We start from the raw sequence: 16,654 nt of genomic DNA, 5'->3' as shown, positions 1-16,654 counted from the left end.
GAAATTTTGTTTACCCTGTCTATATTCTTAACAGTGTTAAACTGTTTATCTTTTCTCTGCGTTATTAATGTTTAACGCATTATATAATGGATATAATTATGGTTTAGAGAGCACAGAGTTAAAGTTGCATAAATTATGAATGCTTTCTTTTCATTGATTTTGTTAAAAGTAAATGTGTTACAAAAAAGTTTTTTTCCTGTTACTGAAGAAAACCTGGTATGAACTGTTTAAATCCAAAGTAGCAATCATTCAGATATATTGTCTTGGTGATTTCACTGAAATTTTATATATTTATCCATTTTGTGATGACTTATGGAACAGTGGGTACAGTTCTTTTTTGTAAAGTTATGACAACATGGATTTATATTGGAAAAGGAAAATCATATTTAATATTTTTTAAGAGTTTTTTTGCAGATGTAACTAGTAAGATAGATAACGAGAAACAGTGGATGCAGTGTATTTGGATTTTTAAAAAGCATTTGATGATATGCCATAAAAGAAGTAGTAATCCAAAATTAGAACTCTGGGTAATGTATCAGCATGGATTAAGGATTGGTTAATGTATTTAAAATTGGCAATAGAAATAAAGAAGACTTTTTCAGTTTGGTAGGTTGTAACTAATGGATTACCACAAGCTTGGGCCTTAGCTATTTACAATTATTATGAATAATTTAGATGAGTATCTGAGAGTAATGTATCCAAGTTTACTAATGAAACAAAGTTAGGTAGGAAAATAGACTTTGAAGACAATTAAAAGAAGTACAGAGATAGAGACAGGTTTGGTCAGATAGAATATAATGTGGTGGAACATTAGGTTACCCAGTTTAGCTGAGGTAGCAGAATTTTTTTAAAATAGGGAATGATGGATGACTAGAGAAATTGACACTTTTGTCAAGAAAAAGGAGGCATTTGTCAGATATGGACAGCTGAGATTGAATGAATCCCTGGAGGAGTATAAGGACAATAGGAGTATATTCAAGAGGGAAATCAGGAGGGCCAAAAGTGGATATGAGAGAATAGGGCCCCTTAAAGATCAGGAAGGCCGTCAATGTGTGGAACTGCAAAAAATGAGTGATTCACCAAACAAATATTTCACATCAGATTTTACTGTGGAGAAAGATATGAAAGTTAGAGAACTTGCAGGAATAAACAGTGGTGCCTTGAAAAGTGTCCATATGACAGAGGGGAAGATACTGGATGTCTTAAAACACATAAAGACAGGTAAATCCCCAGGACTGATCAGGTGTACCCCAGAAATTTGTGGGAAGCTAGGTAAGTGATTGCTGGGTCCCTTGTTGAGCTATTTGTATCATTGATAACCACGGGTGAAGTGCTGGAAGAATGAAGGTTGGCTCATGTGGTGATATTACTTAACAAAAATGGTAAGGAGAAACCAGAGAACAAGAGACCAATAAGCCTGATGTCAGTGATGGGTAAGTTGTTGTAGGGATTCTGCAGGATAGGATGTACACATATATGGAAAGGTAAGGACTGATGAGGGATAGTCAACACAGCTTTGTGCACGGGAAATCATTTCTCAATAATTTGACTGAGTTTTTGAACAAGTTATAAAAAAGGTTGATGAAAGCAGAGCAGTGGATATTGTCTATATGGACTCCAGCAAGGCACTCAACAAGGTTCCACGTGATAGGCTGGTTAGCAAGGTTAGATCACATGGAATCCAGGGAGAGCTAGCCATTTGGATACAAAATTATCGTGAAGGTAGGAGACGGAGGAAGGTGGTAGAGGGTTGTTTTTCAGACTAGAAGCCTGAGACCAGCAATGTGCCACAGATATCAGTGTTGGGCCCTCTGCTTTTTGACTTTTATTTATGATCTGGATGTAAATATAGGAGATTTGGATAGTATCCTGTTCCTGCCTTATCTCCATAACCCTTGATTCCACTATCCTTGAGAACTCTATCCGACTCTTTCTTAAATGAATCCAGAGACTGGGCCTCCAGTGCCCTCTGGGGCAGAGCATTCCACACAGCCACCACTTTCTGGGTGAAGAAGTTTCTCCTCATCTCTGTCCTAAATGGTCTATCCCGTATTTTTAAGCTGTGTCCTCTGGTTCGGCACTCACCCATCAGCAGAAACATGTTCCCTGCCTCCAGAGTGCCCAATCCTTTAATAATATTATATGTCTCAATCAGATCCCCTCTCAGTCTTCTAAACTCAAGGGTATACAAGCCCAGTCGCTCCAGTCTTTCAGCGTAAAGTAGTCCCACCATTCCAAGAATTGAACTTATGCTGCACTCCCTCAATAGCCAGAATGTCTTTCCTCAAATTTGGAGACCAGAACTGCACACAATACTCCAGGTGTGGTCTCACCAAGGCCCTGTACAGCTGCAGAAAAACCTCTTTGCTTCTATACTCAATTCCTCTTGTTATGAAGGCCAGCATGCTATTAGCCTTCTTCACTACCTGCTGTATCTGCATGCTTACCTTCATTGACTGGTGTACAAGAACACCCAGATCTCTCTGTACTGCCCCTTTACCTAAATTGATCCATTTAGGTAGTATCTGCCTTCCTGTTCTTGCCACCAAAGTGGATAACCATACATTTATCCACATTAAACTGCATCTGCCATGCATCTGACCATTCACCTAACCTGTCCAGGTCACCCTGTAATCTCCGAACATCCTCCTCACATTTCATCCTGCCACCCTGCTTAGTATCATTAGCAAATTTGCTAATGTTATTACTAATACCATTAGTAATGCTATATTGTAAAAAGCTGGGGTCCCAGCACTGATCTCTGCGGTACCCCACTGGTCATTGCCTGCCATTCTGAAATGGAGCTGTATATCACTACGCTTTGCTTCCTGTCAGCCAACCAACTTTCAATCCAAGTTAGTACTTTGCCCCCAGAACCATGCGCCCTAAGTTTACTCACTAACCTCTTATGTGGGACTTTATCAAAAGCTTTCTGAAAGTCCAGGTACACTGCATCTACTGGATCTCCCTTGTCCATCTTCAGAGTTACATCCTCAAAAAATTCCAGAAGGTTAGTCAAGCATGATTTCCCCTTCATAAATCCATGCTGACTCTGACCTATCCTGTTACTACTATCCAGATGTGTTGTAATTTCATCCTTTATAATAGACTCCAGCATCTTTCCACCACTGAGGTCAGACTAACTGGTCTATAATTTCCTGCTTTCTCTCTCCCACCTTTCTTAAAAAGTGGTATAAGATTAGCCACCCTCCAATCCAAATGTTGTGGAACTTGAAAGGGTTCCGAAAAGATTTACAAGGATGTTGCTGGGGTTGGAGGATTTGAACTATACGGTTAGTCTGAGTAGACTGAGGTTATTTTCCATGTGGTGTCAGTGGTTGAGGGGTGACCTTGTCGAGGTTTATAAAATCATGAGGGGCATGGGTCGGGTGAATAGTGGAGGTTCTGTTCCCAGGATAGAGAAGTCCAAAACTAGAGGGCACAGGTTTAAGGTGAGAGGGAAAAGATTTAAAAGGGACCCAAGGGGAAAATTTGTCATGCAAAGGGTGGTACATGTATGGAATGAGCTACCAGAGGAAGTGGTGGAGGCCGGTACAATTACGACGTTTAAAAGGCTTTTGGATGGGTACATAAATAGGAAGGGTTCAGAAGGATATGGGCCAGGTGCTGGCAAAGTTTTAGGATATCTGGTCAGCATGGACGAGTTGGACTGAAGGGTCTGTTTCTGTGCTGTACAGCTCCATGACTTTAAATGATGAGGAAGCAGGGTATTCAGTGGGATGTGAGTGTTCTTTACATGAATTAAAGTATATTCACTTGCAGCTGCAGCAAACAATTCGGAAAGCAAAATACGTTAGCTTTTGTTACTATTATATGAAATTTTAAGACCACAACTATAGTTTCAGTCTCTGCATCTAAAAAAAGGACATATCCTCCCAGAAGAGAGAAACTTTCACTAGACTGTTTCTTGGAATGAGGGATTATTCTATCAAAAGAATTATGTAGGTTAGGCCTATATTGCAAGGAATTTAGAAGAATGTAAAAATTTCTTAGTTAAAATCATTGACAAGGCTAGATTCAGAAAGACTGCATTCCTCTTTTGAGAATCTAGAACTGGAATTCTCAATGTCTTCAGGAACTAGATCTGTAGATAATGCAGAGAGATTTAGCTAAGGTGGGAGATTAACCAATTACTTTATTAAGTGGTGGAGCATCCTCAAAGACTTAATGTGTTACTCTAGGTGTAATTTTTGATGTAATCATTTCGCTAAATGCCTATTTTCACACGTGTATCTAATAGGAAGATAAACTATTCTAGAACTAGGGAGCATAGTCTGAGAATTAGAGCCAGGCCATTCAGAAGAGATATTAGGAAGCACCATCAGACAAAAAGGATGGTAGATGTTTGGAATTCTCTTCCATAAAACAGCAATGAATAGATCAGTCATTAATTTTAAATCTGAGATGGACTTTTTTTAAGGATATGGTCCAAAGAGCATATGAGTTAGGCCACAGATCAGCCATGATTCTCAGTGAATGACAGAAGAGGCTCAAGAGGCTGAATGGCCTGCTCCTGTTCCTACGTTACTATGAATCAAGTATTTAAGGACACTGATGTAGTCTTGGGCCAGGATCGGCCAGGATTTAATATAATTTTAAGAAATACCCTTTGACATAGATGTCACTGGATCGGTCTCCTGTCAGCGGATTCACGTCATCAAGTGCCACATCGTCTGTGTTCCAGATAATGACTCTTAGTTCATAACTGATAAAGATATAACAGCAAATATTGCCAATCAGTAATAATCAAAAATGAATCATACAGTCATACAACATAGAAACCGACCCTTCCGTCCACCCAGTCCATGCTGACCATAATCCCAAACTAAACTATTCCCAACTGCCTGTGCTTGGTCCATATCCCTCCTAACATTTCTTATTCCAGTACTTACCTAAACATATTGTAACTGTTCCCACATCCATCACTTCTTCTGGAAGTTCATTCCACAAACAAACCACTCTCTGTGGAAAAACTGTCCTTCATGTCTTTTTTAAATCTTTCTCCTCTCACCCTAAAAATATGCACCCTAAACTTGAACTCCATCTGCCACTCACCTTATCTATGCTCCTCATTATTTTATAATCCTCTGTAGCTTTTCACAATGCAACACATATTTTAACAATACTCCATGTTTTTAAAACTGGATTAAAATATACTCAGCTTGAATTAATGCATTTCATTAATCACTGATACAAACTAATATATATGGTCTTTTCCCCAAGCAAAGAGAAGAGAGGGGAACATCCAACTTCCTCAGTGGACAGTATTCAAACTTCACAATTCACATTGAACACATAGATAGTGATTATCTAGTTCAAGTTCAACCTATAAATCAGGAGGCATCATTTTAAAAAATTATATCTGGTTCTTGTGGGATCATATTTGTGAAAACTACATACAAAGTTATGGTTTCATTGTTTGGGAGAAGACATTTAGTCAATGAAATGCATAAAGAGAAAAGTTTTACAAGAAATCTAGTGAAAGACTTTTGTGATAGGAAAGGATACAGAGAAGGATATGTAGCAGCTCGGCTATAGTAAAGGGAAACAGATTGCTGGCATGAAGTGGTCTTAATGGGTGAGGGAGGCAGTGGATATGGAACAAGAAACACCAATGAATTTAGAGAAGGAATTGAGTTCTTGCCAACAAATTGTATTCAGGCGATTAGAAATATATTATGGCAGCAGTAGATTGTCAACAATACAATGCCATAGATATAGAAATCATAAATCCCTGTCCATGATGAAATGCACAATCCTCCTTGGTAGTATGGCATGGAAGGGAAGGAAGTCAATGAGCAGAGACTCAGAATGGTCAAGCATCTGATCAATATACAGAGAGAAATACCCCATGAGTAAAACTCAAAATACTTAAATCATAACAGAGAAGAGAGAGAGAAATGTGAAAATATTCATGGATACATTATAAGATTATTGCTGAAATGATTGTTCTTAGCTTTGTTTACCATTTTAGTAATCCCTTACCTGATTGGTTGACGGGGTTTAATATTGACAGGAGGTGGTGCAGGTAGGTCAACAGGAAACATATCGACCCACATGTGAACTTGGCCCTTTGGAAACAGTAGTAACAATTGTTAAACTAATGTGTTACTTTGAACCTGCTTTGTTTATTCCTCTAAACTCAATGAATCATCAACGTATTCCATGTTTCCACACTGCACCAGAGATCTATTTTTCAACTCAATGATACTTCATATATATCTTTTACTTTTGCATCACCACTTTTTAAAGCAAATTTTGGATCACATCGACTGCCTTCTTGACTTCCTTTATGTTATCCTGTCAATATGCAGTGAATTACTGTGATCTGGAATGTGCTGCCTGAAAAGGGTGGTGGAAGCATCTTTAATCTGATGGTAATTTTTAAAAGGGAAATGTACAAATAGTTGAAAAAGAAAAGTTTGCAGAGCCCATGAGAAAGAGCAAGGAAGTGGGACTAATTAGTTAGATGTAAAGATATTTGGCCCTTTTGAGGGGGGAATGGGTGGTCTCTCAGGAGAAAGCATTAGCAGCAGCCAGATCAATGGCATTACGATTGGCTCTGCTGTAGACAGGACCACATAAACTGATTAAATTAAATTATAAATCAAGACTGGGACTATGCCTTTGTTTTGAGAGAAACAAGGAATTTAGTGAACGACAATCCCCCTTAATTTGCAGCTTGCCATTGACTGAAGAGAAATGAGAAAAGCCACTTGTCAAAATCATAAAAGATGGATTGAGATGCATTTGACCTCATGATAAACTTCTCTGAATTTCTCTTCTAATTCTGTCACAAATCTTGACATCGCCCACTTGACTCAGACCCCAAGAGGTTTCTGCTCTTGGAGCCAATTGCTGACCTACCCCTCAGTTTAAGCTTTGAACCAGTCAAATAGATGACTAACCTGAATTTCAAGGAAAATAGTAAGTAATATTTTTCTTCATTCACAAGATGTGGTTGTCACTGGCTGGTCCAGCACAGGCAATTAGGGATGAGCTATAAATGCTGGCCTAGCCAGCGACGCCCTCACCTTGTGAATAAATAAAAAAATGCAGTTAAGTGTCATAACATAAGAACATAAGAACTAGGAAAGGAGTAAGCTATTTGGCCCTTCGAGCCTGCTCCACCTTTCAATAAGACCACAGGTGATCTTTTCGTGGGCTCAGCTTCACTTACCTGTCCTCTCGCTATAACCCTTAATTCCTTCACTGTTCTAAAAATAAATCGATCTTGGCTTCAAAAACCTTTATTGAAGGAGCAGCAGCTACTTCACTGGGCAGGGAATTCCAAAAATTTACAACCCTCTGGGTGAAGATGTTCCTTCTCAATTCATTCCTAAATCTGCTCCCCCTAATTTTGAAGCTATGCCTTCTTCTCCTAGTTTCTATTTCCTTCATAATTTTATGTTTCTATAAAATCTCACCTCATTCTTCTAAATTCCAATGAATATAATCCCAGTCTAGTCAATTTCTCCTCATATACCAACCTCCTCAAGTCCAGAATCAACCTAGTGAACCTTCTCTGCAGCCCCTCTACTGTCAGTATATCCTTTCTCAAATAAGGAGACCAAAACTGCAAGCAGTACTCCAGGTGTGGCCTCACCAGCATCCTACGCAATTGAAACATAACTTTCCTGCTTTAAACTCAATCCCTTTAGCAATGAAGGACAAAATTCAATTTGCCTACCTAATTTCTTGTTGTACCTGCAGACCAATCTTCTGTGATTCATGCACAAGGACACCCAGGTCCCTCTGCACAGCAGCGTGCTGCAACTTTTTACCATTCAAGTAATAGTCCTTTTTACTGTTACGCCTATCAAAATGGATGACTTAACATTTATTAACATTGTATTCCATCTGCCAGACCTTTACCCACTCACTTAAAGTATCTATGTCCCTCTGCAAAGTTTGACAGTCCTCTGCACACTATGTTCTACCACTCACCTTAGTGTCATCTACAAACTTTTACACACTACACGTGGTATCCAACTCCAAATCATCTTTATAAATTGTGAATAACTGCAGTCCCAACACTGAACCCTGAAGCACACCACTAGGTACTGATTGCCAACCAGAATAACACTCATTTATCCCCACTCTTTGCTTCCTGTTTGTCAACCAAGCCTCTATCCATGGTAATATTTCACCCATAACACCATGCACCTTTATCTTATGCAGCAACCTCTTGTGCAGCACTTTATTGAAGACCTTTTGGAAATCCAGATACACTATATCTACTGGGTGCCCGTTGCCCACCTTGCTCATATGTCTTCATAGAATTCCAAAAGATTAGTTAAGCATGACCTGTCCTTCATGAATCCATGCTAGTCTGCCCAACGTAACAACTTCTATCTAGATGCCTTGCTATTTCTTGCTTCATAATAAATTTAAGCATCTTCCCCACTACAGAAGTTAAGCTAACCGGTCTATAATAACCATCTTTTGTCTACCGCCCTTTTTAAAGAGTGGCATATTTGTTGTTTTCCAATCTGCTTCAACTGTCCCAGAGTCCACAGAGTTTTAAAACACTACCACAACAGAACTTGCTGCTGCTCCTGCCATCTCTTTTAGTACCCTGGGATGCATTCCATCAGAGCCAAGAGATTTGTCTATCCTTAGCTCCATTAGCTTGTCCAAAACTACCATTTCTGAAAAAATGATTATTTCTGTATTCTAAATTCAACCATATTGTGATCACTTCTTCCTCACATACCTCTCTCTTTGTCAATTTCTGGCATGTTATTGGTATCTTCCACTGTGAAGACCAACATAAAATACATATTCAATGCCTCTACCATTTCAACATAGCCCATAGCTAAATGCTCCTTCTCATCCTCTAAAGGACCAATGTTTACTTTAGCCAGTCTTTTTGTTTTATACATTTATAGAAACTTTGCTATTGGTCTTTATATTTTGTGCTACTTTTTGCTCATATTCTATCCTACTTTTCTTCAAAGGTTCACAGAAAGTCACAAAAAGAGCTGCAAAGTTTTCCCAAACTTCTAGTTTCCTGCTGATCTTGGCCACTTTGTATGCCTTCTCTTTCAATTTGATGGCCTCCCCTGTTTCCTTAGGCACCCATGGCAGAATACCCCTTTTATTACAGTCCTTCCTTTTCACTGGAATATACTTTTGATGAGCACTTTGAAAATTGCTTTGAAAGTTCTCCACTGCTCGTCAACTGTCCCACCATAAAATCTTTGTGTCCAGTCTACTTTAGCCAAATCCTCTCTCATCCTATTGCAGTCTCCCTTGTTTAAGCTCAGGACCCTGGTAATGGATTTTATCTTCACCCTCTGTATTCTAAATTCAACCATATTGTGATCACTTCTTTCAAGGGGATCCCTAACTATGAGATAATTAATTATTCCTGTCTCATTACACAGGTCCAGATGTGGGATAGCTTGCTCCCTCATCGGTTTCATTACATATAGTTCAAGAAAACTGTTGCAGATACACTCAATGAACTCCTCCTCATGGCTACCTTGACCGAGCTGGTTCATCCAATCAAAATGTCAACCATAGTGCTCTGGGTCAGGAGTCATATGTACAGGAGAAGGAGAGCAGATTTCTGTCCCTAAAATACATCAGTGAACCAAATGGAGTTTTTATGAACAATCAACAGTTGGTTTCTTGGTTGCCATTAGGCTAGATCTTTATTCAAGTTTTTTTTTCTGTTGAATTCAAATTTTAGCATTTGCCATGGCAGGATTCAAACCATGTCCCCAGATCATTAAACAAAAATCAAAGAACTTCAGACTCTGGAAATCTAAAACAAAAACAAATAGCTGGAGAAACTCAGCAGGTCTGTGGAGAGAAAGGATAGTCAAAGTTTCAGGTTCAGTGACCATTCTTCAGAACCAGCTTTCTCCAGCTATTTCTGGTTTTGTCCCCTGCTCATTAATTGCGGGTCTGGATTACTAGTAGAGTGACATTGCTATAATGCCATCATTTTTTCTTAAATGTACAATTTACAGTCAAATCACAATTCCAACATTGTTCAGTGCAGAACTACACTTTATCCAGTGTACAATACTGGATATATTGGAAGTGTACAATATAGTTTAATGCACCTGAAGACTTTCCCACTTTCACAACACCCTTCAAATTAATGATCACACCTTTACCAAACAAAGTCTATTATCACTGTATTATAACTAATGACAGTAACTCATACAATAGGCAACATATTTTGGCAACATTTTTTGAACTTATATATCATATGATTCCTAACCCTAAACCAGGTTTCTTGCACAATTTGTGGTACCTCTGAGCTGGTGTGAACCGTGTCACTTTGAAAAGTTGGCACAATGAGATAAGAATTGTAGGAGTCTGAATGTCCACCTTCAGAACAAGACCAGCAATTTAGAATAGCTGGATGTAGGTTCATGAAGCCACTGGGTTTCGTCTAACATTCTTAAAGTCTGCCTGAGGCAATTCAGGAAAATCCAGTCCTCTTTATTTTCAAGCCAGCTGGAATTATGTGAATAAACATCAGTCAAGACTCAAATTAAACTAGTTTCTGCTGTTGGGAATTACTGAAATTTTCAAGTAGTTTGAGGTTAGCAATACCACATATAATTCAATTGATGATTGATTATTACAACATTAAAATTGTGATAGGAGATTTTTTTGCTTCTTTCTTTCCTTCTCTACCTTTTCTCCCAGTTTGACTGTGAATTGTACATTTAAGAGACTGTAAATTGTACATTGATGGTATAATAGCAATGTCACTCTGCTAGTAATCCAGATCCCCAATTAATGAGCAAGGGACAAAACCAGAAATAGCTGGAGAAACTCAACAGGTTTGGTAATATTTTGGCGAGAAAGATGGTTCTGAAGAATGGTCACTGAACCTGAAACTTTGACTATCCTTTCTCTCCACAGACCTACTGAGTTTCTCCAGCTATTTCTGTTTTTGTTTTAGATTTCCAGAGTCCTGGGTTTGTATTACCCAGTGGCATTACCTTGACACACTCACTCTGGCACCTTTTGATCCAGCAGGAGGTACATAACAGTGACTTTACCATTTTTCAAATGACCAGTTTGAAATAGCATCAGTTTCTTGTCAGACTAACATTATTTAATAATTGATTCCAAAAACAATCTGTGATTAGAACAGGTGCAGACCTAGTTGGTCCTTTTGGGAATAAGTTCAAGTACAGCCCATCAGATTACTGCTTGTTAGGATCTCAAAAGAAATAAACTTAGAATTGTCTTAAGCCAGTTTACCTTTGACATCCCTGGGTTTTCAGATTTCTGAAGAGTCCGAATTTCTATGTGTTCAGGTACCAGTTTGACACCATATTCTGGCATTTCATCCCAGTGCCTTAAGACATACAGAGCCTTCTGCTCATCAGTCATCATAGGACTTGATCCTTTCTTGTTGTTCCCTAGAATTAATTAAAAATTGTCACTCAGTATTTCATTATTATTGAATAATGCTGAACACTCTCTAAACCAAGGGTTCTGCAGTCCCCAGAGCCTTGCATTTGGCTGACACTGAACCATTTTCTTCAGCTAGGAGAAAGTGAGGACTGCAGATCTGAGGTTTGAATGGGTCAGAATTTGTAGGAGCGTCCAGGAAAGTTTTCTACAGCAGTATGTCAATAGTAAAACAAGGGAAGGGGCCATATTGGACCTGGTGTTGGGGAATGAGCCAGGCCAGGTGGTAGAAGTTGCAGTGAGAGATTTCTTTGGGAATAGTGACCACAATTCTGTAAGTTTTAGAATACTTGTAGACAAAGATGAAAGTGGTACTTAGGGACGAGTACTAAACTGGGCCAAAGCCAATTATATCAAAATTAGGCAGGAACTGGAAAATGTGCATTGAACACAGCCATTTGAAGGGAAGTCCACATTTGAAATGTGGGAGGCTTTCAAAAATAGGTTGAAGACAGTGCAGGATAGTCATGTCCCTTTGAAAACAAGGGATAGGAAAGGCAAGATTCATGAACCGTGGATGACAGGAGAAATCATGCGACTGGCCAAGAGGAAGAGGAAAGCATACATAAGGTTCAGGCAGCTCAGAACAGAATGGGCCTTGGAGGAATATTGGGAGAGTAGGACCATTCTTAAATGAGGAAACTAGCGGGCTAAAAGGGGTCATGAAATAGCTTTGGTCAGCAGAATTAGGGAGAATCCCAAGACCTTTTATTCTTATATAAGAAGCAAGAGGGTAACCAGAGAAAGGGTTGGTCCACTAAAGGATAAGGAAGGAAGGTTGTATGTTGAACCTGAGAAAATGGGTGAGATTCTCAATGATTACTTTGCATCAATGTTCACTGAGGAACAGGAGGTGATGAATGTTGAGATTAGAGATAGAAGTTTGTTTACTCTGGATCACGTTGACATAAGGAGGGAAGATGCAGCAGGTAGGCTAAAGGATATAAGGTGGACAAATCCCCAGGACCAGATGGGATCTATCCCAGGTTGCTGAGGGAAGTGAGAGAGGAAATAGCTGGGGCCCTGACAGATATCTTTGTGGCATCCTTAAATACAGGTGAGGTGCCGGTGAACTGGAGGGTTGCTCATGTTGTCCCCCTGTACAAGAAGGGTAGTAGGGATATTCCGGGTAACTACAGACCAATGAGCCTGACGTCAGTGATGGGAAAGTTGCTGGAGAAGGTACTGAGGGATAGGATCTATTTATATTTAGAAAAGAATGGGGTTATCAGTGATAGGCAACATAGTTTTGTGCGGGGGAGATCTTGCCTTACCAACTTAATAGAGTTCTTCGAGGAAGTGACCAAGTTGATAGATGAAGGAAGGGCTGTTGATGTCATATACATTGATTTTAGTAAGGCGTTTGATAAGGTTTCCAATGGTAGACTAATGGAGAAAGTGAAGTCACATGGTGTATAGGGTGTTCTGGCTAGGTGGATAAAGAACTGGTTGAGCAACAGAAGAGAAAGAGTAATAGTTGAAGGGAGTTTCTCAAAATGGAGAAAGGTGACCAGTGGTGTTCCACAGGAATCAGTGTTGGGGCCACTGTTGTTTGTGATACACATAATTAATCTGGAAGAGGGCATTTTTGGTCTGATCAGTAAGTTTGCAGATGACACGAAGATTGGTGGAGTAGCAGAAAGCATAGGGGACTGTCAAAAAATACAGAAGATTATAGATAGACTGGAGAGTTAGGCGAAGAAGTGGCAGATGGAGTTCAATCCAGGCAAATGTGAGGTGATTCATTTTGGGAAGTCTAATTCTAGAGCGAACTATACTATAAATGGAGTAGCCTTGGGAAAAGCTGATGGGCAGAGAGATCTGGAGGTTCAGGTCCATTGTACCCTGAAGGCGGCTGCACAGGTGTTTAGAGTGGTCAAGAAGACATATGGTATGCTTGCCTTCATCGTACGGGGTATTGAGTATTAGAGCTGGCAGGTCATGTTAAAATTGTACAAGACTTGGATTCGGCTGCATTTAGAATACTGGTCACCACATTACCAAAAGGATGTGGATGCTTTGGAGAGGGTGCAGAGAAGGTTTACGAGGATGTTGCCTGGTATGGAAGGTGCTAGCTATGATGAGAGGTTGAGTTGGTTAGGATTGTTCTCGTTAGAAAAAAGGAGATGGAGGGGCGGGAGTACCTGATTGAGGTTTACAAAATCATGAAGGGTATAGACAGGGTCGATAGAGATAAGCCTTCTCCCAAGGTGAGGGATTCAATAAGGACAGGTCATGTGTTCAAGGTGAGAAGTGAAAAGTTTAAGGAGGATGTACTTTACACAAAGAGTGGTAGGTGCCTGAAACGTGTTGCCAGCAGAGGTAGTAGAGGCAGGCACAGTAGATTCATTTAAGATGTGTCTGGACAGATGCATGAGTAGGTGGGGAGCAAAGGGATACAGATGCTTAGGAATTGGGCGACAGGTTTAGACAGTACATTTGGATCAGCTCAGGTTTGGAGGGCCAACGGGCCTGTTCCTGGACTGTAAATTTTCTTTGTTCTTTGTTCAAATGCTGGAGATCAAAGTCAAAAGGTTTGGTGCTAGAAAAGCACAGCTGGTCAGGCAGCATCTGAGGAGCAGAAGAGTTGACATTCCAAACATAACCTCTCCATTCCTGACTCTCCTGTTCCTCAGATGCTGCCTGACCTGCTGTGCTTTTCCAGCACCACACTTCTTGACGTTTTCTTCAGCTTCCAATCTCTTTCCAGCTTAAACTGCCTTGCTTCTCTCAGCGTTATGATAAGGAATCTTCTGGACTGCCTTACCCTGCCACTCCTAAATTATAATAATTTCTACTGCTCACTTTATCTTCTTATTGTATTAAAGACTCTTCTCCACTAATTTACACTGAAGGATTCAGTTTTCACTTCTTGATTGTGACCGTAGTTCTTTTTAATAATTGTAACCAATTCTGCCAATTTAGCCCCAGTGAAGTTCAGACATGATAAGCCAACTCATTACATTTGTGGATCATATACTAGATCAAGTGATGTTGAGCCATGGGGGCAAAGATGTGAAAGTATTAAAATGCTTGGGTCACTTTGAACAAGCTTAAATGACATAACTCCTTAAGTAAATATTGTACCTCATGCAGTGGTGGGGTGCTGAAAGGGCATAGGCTAATTCAAGAGAAAAAAAATTAACTCCATCTCCTATGCTCTAAAAACAAGGCCAGAGATGTATTTCAATAACCTCCCTAGACAATGTACAGTGGTGATCATCCACTCAACCCAGCACCTGCCAACACAGTAATATGTTCCTCAAGTTGCAACAGCATCATACATGTCAATGTCAAGACACTCATTAAAAAATAATGAGAAGTATAGAATACTTGAACAGGTAGGGATATTGTTGGTGAACCAATCATACTTTTCCAAAGAGAGCTCTCTTGGTCAGGAATTGTTACTTTGGCTGCAAAATTGTGAAGATCACCCCATGATCTAAGAAAGGAGCCAGGAACGAACCATACAACTACAGATCTGTCAATTTGTGTCCGTTCTTGTGGAGTTATTACAATCTGTCATTACAGTACAATGGTATATCATTTGTTCAAGTTTCAACCTGTCAGCAAGTCAATTAGAATTTCTGAAATTGAAGGTCATGCTGTACTAATCTGATTAGTTACCTTTACTCAGCTCCTTTCTGCTCTCAATACCTTTCCTATAATGGGATTTGCTTGTAAGTATCCAATTGCCGACATGGATGATTTACTGGTGACAGTTTCACAGAAGATTTCATAGAATCCCTACAGTGCGAAAACAGGCCATGTGGCTCAACAAATCCATACCGACACTTCAAGCATCCCACCCGGAGTAAAAAGGTGTTGTGGGTTTTTGGTGGTGGAAGTAAAAAAAAATTCGATTGTGTGTGATAGCACTTCCAGATATATATTTTAAAAATCACTTTCCTGATGGATAACACACTGTCTATAAATGTTATAGATTTGGACTGCCAAAAGATATTTGATAATATTTCATGTGAAAAATTACTTGCAAAAATATCACAATGCTTATAAATTTAGGAAAACCTAGTTTGGGTACTAGGTGAAGAGATGGGGAATGTTGTATGGAATATGAGGCTCGAGTCTTCAGACACTGGACCTTGCATTTTTATCAAAAGGACCAATGGAGTTGAATGAAAAAGGATGCTGTGGCACGACGGAATAATAATGGAAGATGACAGCCTAGTGGTATTTTCACTGGACTGTTAATTCAGAGACCCAGGTAAAGTTCTGAAGGTAAGGTTTGAATCCCACCATGACAAATGACGAAATTTGAATTCAACAAAAATCTGGAATTAGGAATCTAATGATGACCAAGGGAATAACATTTGCCACCCTCCAATCATCTCGCACTACTCCAGTCGATAGTGAGGATGCAAGGACCATCGCCAAAGGTGCAGCAACCTCTTCTCTCACTTCCTGTAGCAAACTAGGATATATTGTTATGACAGTGTCAAGAGTGTGGTGCTGGAAAAGCGCAGCAGGTCAGGCAGCATCCGAGAAGCAGGAGAATTGATGTTTCGGGCATAAGCCCTTTGTCAGGCCATTTCATTATGCCCAAAACAATGATTCTCCTGCTGCTCAGATGCTGCTTGAACTGCTGTGCTTTTCCAGCATCACACTCTCAATTCTGATCTCCAGCATCCGCAGTCCTCACTTTCTACTATATTGTTACAACACAGTGGTGAACCCCTCTGTTTATTAAATCAAACTTCCAGAAAAGCTCACCTCTCCTCACAATCTGTTAAAAGTATGAGTGACAGAGAACTCCCAAATTCCACTATTTAAAGAAAATAATATCAATTTATTCTTTAACTCTAAAAATGAACTGTAAACAACAATTATTCACAACTCTAAGCTCCCTTAATTCTTAACTGCTTATTACCTGCCTCCAACTCTATAACAATATACTGCTCCAATGAAACACTTATTAAAATTACATCAACATAATTTCAAAACCATACAGCAGCTGTCATCTTTCTTTTTCTGGGTGAATTTCTCCCTGGGTCATCTTCATTCTTTTTCCTGCTAATATAGACCGAGCGTCATAGAGATGTACAGCACGATGAAACTCATGCATGCTGACCAGACATCCTAACCTAATCTAGTCCCATTTGCCAGCCCTTGGCCCATATCCCTTCCAATTCACATACTCATCCAGATGGTTATTAAAGTATTGTGA

General features: G+C 39.6%; 1 protein-coding gene across 2 annotated transcripts in view; it reads right to left on the bottom strand.

Moving 5' to 3' along the window:
* Window positions 1-16,654, bottom strand: part of fer1l4 (fer-1 like family member 4) — a 355,704-nt gene that overhangs the window by 73,454 nt on the left and 265,596 nt on the right. For both annotated transcript variants that reach the window (XM_060836605.1, XM_060836606.1), the window contains exons 36-38: window positions 11,257-11,417; window positions 6,007-6,092; window positions 4,628-4,726 (exon numbers count right to left, since the gene is read on the bottom strand). In XM_060836605.1, coding sequence (XP_060692588.1) covers window positions 4,628-4,726; window positions 6,007-6,092; window positions 11,257-11,417 — 346 coding nt within the window. The remainder of the gene's footprint in view (window positions 1-4,627; window positions 4,727-6,006; window positions 6,093-11,256; window positions 11,418-16,654) is intronic.

This window comes from Hemiscyllium ocellatum, chromosome 15 (assembly GCF_020745735.1).
Source record: "Hemiscyllium ocellatum isolate sHemOce1 chromosome 15, sHemOce1.pat.X.cur, whole genome shotgun sequence".
In the NCBI taxonomy this organism is placed as follows: Eukaryota; Metazoa; Chordata; class Chondrichthyes; order Orectolobiformes; family Hemiscylliidae; genus Hemiscyllium; species Hemiscyllium ocellatum.
This window is presented reverse-complemented; position numbering and strand designations above follow the sequence as displayed.